The sequence below is a fragment of the Oncorhynchus keta genome, chromosome 25, assembly GCF_023373465.1.
Source record: "Oncorhynchus keta strain PuntledgeMale-10-30-2019 chromosome 25, Oket_V2, whole genome shotgun sequence".
NCBI lineage: Eukaryota > Metazoa > Chordata > Actinopteri > Salmoniformes > Salmonidae > Oncorhynchus > Oncorhynchus keta.
In genome coordinates this window covers 40,316,758-40,326,152 of record NC_068445.1, presented here as the reverse complement: position 1 = coordinate 40,326,152, position 9,395 = coordinate 40,316,758, and the positions used below count along the sequence as shown (strand labels likewise).

Here is a 9,395-nt window from a genome sequence, read left to right as displayed (position 1 = left end):
GATTTTCATGAATAGGAATAGTTTCTAGGGGTATTTATGTCCTCTGCGTTATGCTAATTCGTTTGAGGCTATGATTACGCTCCCGGATCCGGGATTGCTAGTCGCAAGATTAAGGTCAGAACCCCCCACAAGGTACTTGGAGTCAAACATACAGGCCTGGATGAGGTCTTTAAGGTCAGGGCCCTCCGTAAGGCTCACAAAATAATTTTAGACCCAAGTCACCCCCTGTACCTGGACTTTGAACTACTCCCCTCTGTGCGCAGGTATATGGTGCAGGTATAGGGCACCCCTCAGCAGGAAAAACAGAACGAGACAATCATTTGTGCCAGGTGTGATATCCCTCCTAAATAGCTTGGGCTAATGTTCCTATTGACTCCGTAAGGCCAGCACGCTAGTCTTTAAATTGTATTATTTTGTATTTATTTATTACTTTACTTATTTATTTAAATGCCACTTTAAATGTGTACATGACACTGCAACAACATTTCCCCCATGGGGACAATAAAGTCAGTAAGTAAGTAAGAAGATGTCACTTACAAGCTCCAATCACAGCTTCACCACAGGAACCAATCACAGCTTCACACCACAGTACCAATCACAGCTTCACACCACAGTACCAATCACAGCTTCACACCACAGTACCAATCACAGCTTCACACCACAGTACCAATCACAGCTTCACCACAAGCTCCAATCATAGCTTCACCACAGGAACCAATCACAGCTTCACACCACAGTACCAATCACAGCTTCACACCACAGTACCAATCACAGCTTCACACCACAGGAACCAATCACAGCTTCACACCACAGTACCAATCACAGCTTCACACCACAGTACCAATCACAGCTTCACACCACAGGAACCAATCACAGCTTCACACCACAGTACCAATCACAGCTTCACACCACAGTACCAATCACAGCTTCACACCACAGGAACCAATCACAGCTTCACACCACAGTACCAATCACAGCTTCACACCACAGTACCAATCACAGCTTCACACCACAGGAACCAATCACAGCTTCACACCACAGTACCAATCACAGCTTCACACCACAGGAACCAATCACAGCTTCACACCACAGTACTAATCACAGCTTCACCACAGGAACCAATCACAGCTTCACACCACAGTACCAATCACAGCTTCACACCACAGTACCAATCACAGCTTCACACCACAGGAACCAATCACAGCTTCACACCACAGTACCAATCACAGCTTCACACCACAGTACCAATCAAATCAAAATGTATTTGTCACATGCGCCGAATGGAACAAGTGTAGACCTTACGGTGAAATGTTGACTTTACAAGCCCTTAACCAACAGTGCAGTTCAAGAAGAGTTAAGAGAATATTTACCAAATAGACTAAAATAAAAAGTACAAACAAAAAGTAACGCAATAAGAATAAGAATAACAAGGCTATATACAGACTGTACCGAGTCAGTGTGCGGGGGTACAGGTTAGTTGGGGTAATTTATACATGTAGGTGTGACTGTTGTGAAATAAAACAGTAAGAGTGCAGAGGGTTAAACACAGGCACCTTAATTGTGGAAGACGGGTTTGTGGTAATGACTGGAGCTGAATCAGTGGAATGGTATCAAATTGTCAGGATCGTCTGAATGAATGGACCAAGACGCAGCGTACTTAGAGTTCCACATGTTCAATAAATATGAAACTCAACAAAAACAATACAGAAGAAAACGAAGATCCACTAAAATCTTTGACAACTGAGTGGCGTTTTTCAACGGATTGTTAAATATGAACTATTTGGCTGTAATATCATCACCTCTTGAAGAGAATAGTCAGAACAACACATTTCAGATTGTTCCATGCAAAACATTTAGGTCTATCATCAGAGTTACACAGTGAGTCACTGGATGCCTTTTCATGTTCTGTAAACATCGATTGATCATATCATTTCAGATATATGACGGTAGCCTCACGATACCTCTCAATATTGGCCACCATTTATTTGATATTTGAGTGATACACTGAACAAATATATAAACGCAACTTGCAACAATTTCAAAGAATTTACTGAGTTACAGTTCATATAATGAAAATCAGTCAATTGAAATAAATTCATTAGCTCCTAATCTATGGATTTCACAAGACTGGAAATACAGATATGCATCTGTTGGTCACAGAAACCTTAAAAATAAAGGTAGGGACGTGGATCAGATAACCAGTCAGTATCTGGTGTGACCACCATTTGTCTCATGCAGCGCGACACATCTCCTTCACATAGAGTTGATCAGGCTGTTGATGGCCTGTGGAATGTTGTCCCACTCCTCTTCAATGGCTGTGCCAAGTTGCTGGATATTGGCGGGAACTGGAACGTTGTCGTACATGTCGATCCAGAGCATCCCAAACAGGGTGAATGGGTGACATGTCTGGTGAGTATGAACTGGGACATTTCAGCTTCCAGGAATTGTATACTTTTAAGCAATAAGGCAGGAAGGGGTGTGGTATATGGCCAATATACAACGGCTAAGGGCTGGTCTTATGCAGGACATGGTGCATTATCATGAGGTGATGGCGGCGGTTTTAATGGCACGAATGGGCCACAGGATCTATCTCATCATGGTGTGTCTGTGCATTCAAATCTAATCAAGCTTTATTCATACACCACTTCACAGACAAGGAATGCAACGCATTGTGATTCACAGGAAATAACAACAACAATGAAAATAACATCTGAAATATTTACTATTTACCACAAACATAAGAGGATAAACAAAACAAAAGAATAACAAAAACTGAATGACTATAAAGCACCTTAAGGAAAAGCATTTCCTCCAGCAGACAAGCGAGCTCGATAGCTAAAGATATCTTAGTTAGATAGTGTAATTAGGTTGTGAAGACTTGGTCGATATTAGCTACAGGTTTATAGTTTTTGGTCAGATTAACCCAGCTGTTGGAGGGAAGCCTTTTCTCTCAGGCATACCGTAACCTACCTTTCATTATGTAATGAAACCATTTCTACCTCTGTTAACCATGACAACAACGTTGGCCCCTGTTGTCACCCACCTGGTGGAGGAAAACCTTTTCTCACAGTCGTAACCTACCTTTCATTATGTAATGAAACCATCTCTGTTAACCCAGGCCTCATCCCAAATTTCACCATATTCCCTATATAGTGCTCTATTTTTGACCAGGGCCCATAGTGCTGTATAGAGAATAGGGTCCTTTCTGGGACGCAACATAGGATTTCAGTTCAAACCCCTGTTTGCCACGTAGTATAGGGCGTTGCCGTCTCATAGCCAGCACCGTGGAGACTCATTGGCTGAGACGATGCTTGAGAACTGACCATATGTATGTTGCTATCACCTTTAGAGCGGAGGGGGCTGAAGGGACTGTACAGTATGTTATATTTACTGGTTAGAATGCACAACATTCAGACGCTACAAGGCTGAGGTAAAGGACAGCCAATCCATATTTCTATCTCTCACTCTCTCTGTAGTCATTTCTTTGTCTCTATTTGGTTTGTTTCTCTCAGAAGTATCTTGGCTTCTCCCTCTCTCTGTAGTTTTCTTCGTCTGTACTGGGTTTGTTTTTCTCAGAAGTATCTTGGCTTCCCCCTCTCTAGTTCTCTCTGTATGTGGCATGTGTATTTTCTTCTTCTCTCTCCTAGTTGTTATCCCTAAACTGAACGAGACCTGAAATGGATGTACATTGTTATTACATTGTTATGTGTGTATGTTTACGGTTTGAAGACGGTTTCTGCTCTGTGACAAGCTCATACACTCTCTTTAACCTCTACGGAATGGTATCAAGAATATGCATATCCTTGCTTCAGGTCCAGAGCTACAGGCAGTTAGACTTGGGTATGTCATTTTAGGCAAAATGGGAAAAAAAGGGTCCAATCCTGTTTCTCTCTCTCTCTCTCTCTCTCCCTCTCTCTCTCTCTCTCTCTCTCTCTCTCTCTCTCTCTCTCTCTCTCTCTCTCTCTCTCTCTCTCTCCCTCTCCCTCTCCCTCTCCCTCTCCCTCTCCCTCTCTCTCTGCCCCCCCTCTCCTAGTTATCTTCCCTCCACAGATCAAGCCCTATCTGACTAAGAGGCATGTCCTCCTCCTCTCTTCTGTGGTGTCTGCTGGTGGTGTGTGTTCTGGTTGTGGTCCAGATCTATGCAGCAGAGGAACGTAAGGTCCTCAAGGTGTTCAACCTCAGAGCCAGCGACCTGAACAGCGGCTTGTTCCAGACCCCTGATGCCTACGTCAAGGTAAATCTCTCCTCACCTGAGTCACCTGTCCACCATGATAGCTGATGTGGTGCAAAATAGCCAGGTGCTAGTGCTATACATTAGTAGATTAGATGAGGTGAGTCACCCTTCCCCCTTTATAATATGAACATCTGTGGGGGGGGGCTTATACATCTAATCTAATGATGATAATGACGATAATGAAAATAATTGTAATAATGATGATGATAATGATAAGAATGATGATAAATCAAATCAATTCAAATTGTATTGGTCACATACACGTGTTTAGCAGATTTGAATGCGAGTGTAGCGAAAAATGCTTGTGCTTCTATTTCGGACCGTGCAGTAATAACTAACAAGTAATCTAACAATTTCACAACTGCCTTATACAAACACAAGTGTAAAGGAATTAATAAGAATATGTACATTTAAATATATGGAAGAGTGATGGCAAGATGCAGTAGATGGTACAGAGTACAGTTTATACTTATGAGTAATGTAGGGTATGTAAACATTATATAAAGTGGCAAATAAAGTGAACAGGGAGTACAGGAGAGGGCTCAGAACGCACCCTTGTGGGGCCCCAGTGTTGAGGATCAGCAGGGTGGAGATGTTGTTTCCTACCCTCACCACCTTGGGGCGGCCTGTCAGAAAGTCCAGGACCCAGTTGCACAGGGCGGGGTCGAGACCCAGGGTCTCCAGCTTAATGACGAGGTTGTAGTGGTACTATGGTGTTAAATATTATTATTATCATTATTATCATTATTATCAGTATCATTATTATCATCATCATCATCATCATCATCATCATCATCATCATCATCATCATCATCATCATCATCATCATTAGCATCACAAGTATCATTATGATTTAGGTGTTTATGGGCTCCGGCTACGGCGGGAAGACAGAGGTAAAGAACAACAACCATGACCCCTGGTGGAAGGAGGACTTCAACTTCTTCAACGTCCGTGAGAACGACCCGCTGAGGCTGGAGGTGTACGACAGTGACGTGCTCTTCGACGACCTGCTGGGGACCTGCGAGCGCTCCATCAAGATTGGAACCTGGCAACATCAATGTTTCCTGAAGAAGGGAGGGAGCCTGTACTACTCCTACACCCTAGAGCCCCTACAGTAGACCCTGTACTACTCCTACACCCTAGAGCCTCTACAGTAGACCCTGTACTACTCCTACACCCTAGAGCCTCTACAGTAGACCCTGTACTACTCCTACACCCTAGAGCCCCTACAGTAGACCCTGTACTACTCCTACAACCTAGAGCCTCTACAGTAGACCCTGTACTACTCTTACACCCTCTTTAGTAAACCCTGTACTACTCCTACACCCTAGAGCCTCTACAGTTGACTCCATACTACTCCTACATTCTAGAGCCTCTACAGTAAACCCTGTACTACTCCTACACCCTAGACCATAGAGCCCAGTAGACTGTGTACTAACCCTACACCCTAAAAGCCTACAGTACACCCTAGAGCTCATTAGACCCCTTCCACATAGTTAAAACAATTATCCACAGCAACGTCTGGTCCCATAGTCTCTCTCCTCTTATCTATATTTACAACGACGTCCCATTTCGGACCCCTCATCTGTTACATGGATTTCTCATTCTCCTCAAACTGAGCTGAAAAACCGTCCTCCCCCTGACCTCATCCTCAGGCTCATCATAACAGACTAGATTCTAGAACATTGAGCAGTACAAAACTCCACCTCCACCTTACAGTTAGTGTATTGTAATTCGTGTCTGATGTCTCTCTCAGTCTCCCACTTTGTGTATTTAACTGATTTGGGTATAAATCGGATCTCAGGGGATCAGGGACCATGCATGACAAACAGTACACCAGATTTAAGACTGTCCATGCACCAGATTTAAGACTGTCCATGCACCAGATTTAAGACTGTCCATGCACCAGATTTAAGACTGTCCATGCACCAGATTTAAGACTGTCCATGCACCAGATTTAAGACTGTCCATGCACCAGATTTAAGACTGTCCATGCACCAGATTTAAGACTGTCCATGCACCAAATTTAAGACTGTCCATGCACCAGATTTAAGACTGTCCATGCACCAGATTTAAGACTGTCCATGCACCAGATTTAAGACTGTCCATGCACCAGATTTAAGACTGTCCATGCACCAGATTTAAGACTGTCCATGCACCAGATTTAAGACTGTCCATGCACCAGATTTAAGACTGTCCATGCACCAGATTTAAGACTGTCCATGCACCAGATTTAAGACTGTCCATGCACCAGATTTAAGACTGTCCATGCACCCAATTTAGCAACATACAACTGCTTATTTCCAGTAAACGTCACCATAAAACATGGCTTCTGTGTCTGTTTATCTCGTGAACTGCAGTAAAGAAGTTGACCTCTTGTCACTATGATTGTACTGTCATGCTCCTTCTAGCTCTGTGTCTGATTGGCTCTGTCCAACTGTCACTTCCGTGCTCACTCAACCATGGCATCAATTAATAAAAAGTAGATTCACTGCACATGGCTTTCAGTCTCTCTCATATTTTTTTTAGTTGTGTTGAAATGAGGCTCACTTACATGAAGGTCTGTTAGAAAAGGAACACAATTCTTAGAGAGTAACACAAATAAAAGGAAGTGATTTAAAGCTATATATGTGTGTTTTTACAGTTAGGACACAAATACCCGGGTCTTCCTGATTCACTATTGGTTCTATTTTAGGGCAGTTGAAAAGTTTGAAAACAAAGAAAATATATAGCATGTCCCCTGCAAAGAATGTTTATTAGGGGTTATGACAAAGTAAGAAAGCAGTAACAGTATAGAGCTAATTTAGGTATTTAACTAAGGAACCAGACCAGATGTACAGATACCAGACTCTTCTTGTGCTGTGAGGAAACATGTTTTAAATAAATTAAACAATGTTGGAACGAGGCGTACCAAACACATTTTAGGCCAGCTTGAACAATCACAGGTGTGGAACAACGTGTTGCCGTGGGAATAAGTCATGATGACACATGATACGTCACTCAGCTATTAGTCCCTGTTTGTGTTCCAAATGGCACCCTATTCCCTGTGTAGTGCACTACCCACTCTATGGGCCCTGGTCAAAAGTAGTGCACTATATAGGGAATAGGGTGCGTTTGAGGTGCAACCCTTGTAAAGAACTAGTAACCTCCCCTTTATGGAAACATTGGACTGGCTGTGTCTGAAAACATTACTGGCTGTCGAAATCCTTGCTTCCTCCCTCCTTGTTTCCTCAATCCATCTCAAAACGCTTCGGAGGAGATGAGTGGATCCAACGTCCCTCCCTTGGTTGTCATCCTCCAATGAGCTTTGAGAGGAATTGATAAAAAAACAGGGAAGCAAGGATTTGCCAGCTAGCAACGTTTTCCTCACTCTTTGAAGGCTGTGGATCTATTCAAAAGCCTGGTCTTCATTTCATCACCATTAGAGGTTTATACTATTTGTAGGTGTTGCTGCTATTTGGCAACGCAGACTGTTATCTCATTGGTTGAGGCATCACTGAGAACAAGCCACTTGTGGAGTGTCATTGCATTTTTTTCCAGGGGAGAGGGGGTGTATGTTGAGGGTGTATTGTGGATACACGGGTGAGGTGTTTACAAACAGTGAGAGGGCATAGGAACAACCATCAGTGGTTGGTTTTCCAGACAGACAGACAGACAGACAGACAGACAGACAGACAGACCAGACAGACAGACAGACAGACAGACAGACAGACAGACAGACAGACAGACAGACAGACAGACAGACAGACAGACAGACAGACAGACAGACAGACAGACAGACAGACAGACAGACAGACAGACAGACAGACAGACGCTCATCTCCAGACTCTACAGAACACAGGTATTATGACCATTCAGGAGTCATGTAACGAGAGTTTACTTTATAATGTATTATATTTGAAAATGGACATTATGTAAAGAACTCACTGGGCAAAAACTGGTTGAATCAATGTTGTTTCCACGTCATGTCCTGATATATCAAGTCTTTCCTCTCTTCTTCTGACTTTTTCTATCTTTTCATTTGTTCCTCTTCTCCCCTCTCTCCCCCTCTCTCCCCCTCTCTCCCCTGTCTCTCTCTCTCACTCTCTCCCCCACTCTCTCTCTCTGCTTCCCACCCCCATCTCTGCCTGCCCCCCCTCTCTCCCCCACTCTCTCTCTCTGCTTCCCACCCCCCATCTCTGCCTCTCTCCCCTGTCTCTCTCTCTCCCCCTCTCTCCCCCTAAATTATTTTATTATTGTTATTAAAGGGATAGTTCCCCCAAATGCATTGATTGCTGGCTTACCTTGTCAATAGACTGCTTACAGGGCAAGGAAACAGTCAAGATAAAAATGGTAGTTGACCATGAAATATATTATGTGGTCTCTGGGTGACCCTCTGAGGTTAGGGGTCACCATGTTATTTAACCAGGTAGGCCAGTTGAGAACAAGTTCTCATTTACAACAGCCTGGCCAAGATAAAGCAAAGCAGTGGGACACAAACAACACACATAGTTACACATGGAATAAACAAACGTACAGTCAATAGCACAATAGAAAAGTCTATATACCGTGTGTGCAAATGGCATAAGGAGGTAAGGCTATAAATAGGCCGTAGTAGCGAAGTAATTACAATTTAGCATATTAACACTGGAGTGATAGATGTGCAGAAGATGATGCAAGTAGAAATACTGGTGTGCAAAAGAGCAAAAAAAAGGATATAAAAACAATGTGGGGATGAGGTAGGTTGGATGGGCTATTTACAGATGGGCTATTTACAGATGGGATATTTACAGATGGGCTATTTACAGATGGGCTATTTACAGATGGGGTATTTACAGATGGGGTATTTACAGATGGGCTATTTACAGATGGGCTATTTACAGATGGGGTATTTACAGATGGGGTATTTACAGATGGGCTGTGTACAGATGCAGCAATTGGTAAGTCTCCAACTTCAGCGATTTTTTTAAAAGCAGGACTTAGCTCCCTGATTCTCCTGAACCTTCGACCGGTGGTTGTAGCTCAGCTAAAGGCCAGTCCAAATGATAAAAGAATCTATGGTTCTCTAAGTCACTGTGGTTGGTAATAGGACGGGTTGAGTATAGAGGTGAAGTGACAGACCAGTGGTTGAGTAGACTAGTGTCGGTTGGGAAAAGTAAGTTGGGTAAATAGACTGAATTGT

At 43.2% G+C, this 9,395-nt stretch overlaps 1 protein-coding gene across 1 annotated transcript; it reads left to right on the top strand.

Moving 5' to 3' along the window:
- Positions 1–3,275: 3,275 nt before the first annotated feature.
- LOC118374930 (perforin-1-like) lies at positions 3,276–6,730 on the top strand. Its single transcript, XM_052479404.1, has 3 exons — positions 3,276–3,430; positions 4,034–4,234; positions 5,092–6,730. Exons 2-3 carry the CDS (start codon positions 4,076–4,078, stop codon positions 5,350–5,352), a joined length of 420 nt encoding a protein of 139 aa, XP_052335364.1. The 5' UTR covers positions 3,276–3,430; positions 4,034–4,075; the 3' UTR covers positions 5,353–6,730.
- Positions 6,731–9,395: the final 2,665 nt, after the last annotated feature.

Coding starts and splice junctions, on each gene's coding strand:
- LOC118374930 (XM_052479404.1), top strand. CDS start 4,076: ATGTCCTCCTCCTCTCTTCTGTGGTGTCTGCTGGTGGTGTGTGTTCTG. Junction 4,235..5,091: donor CCCCTGATGCCTACGTCAAG/GTAAATCTCTCC, acceptor ATTATGATTTAG/GTGTTTATGGGCTCCGGCTA.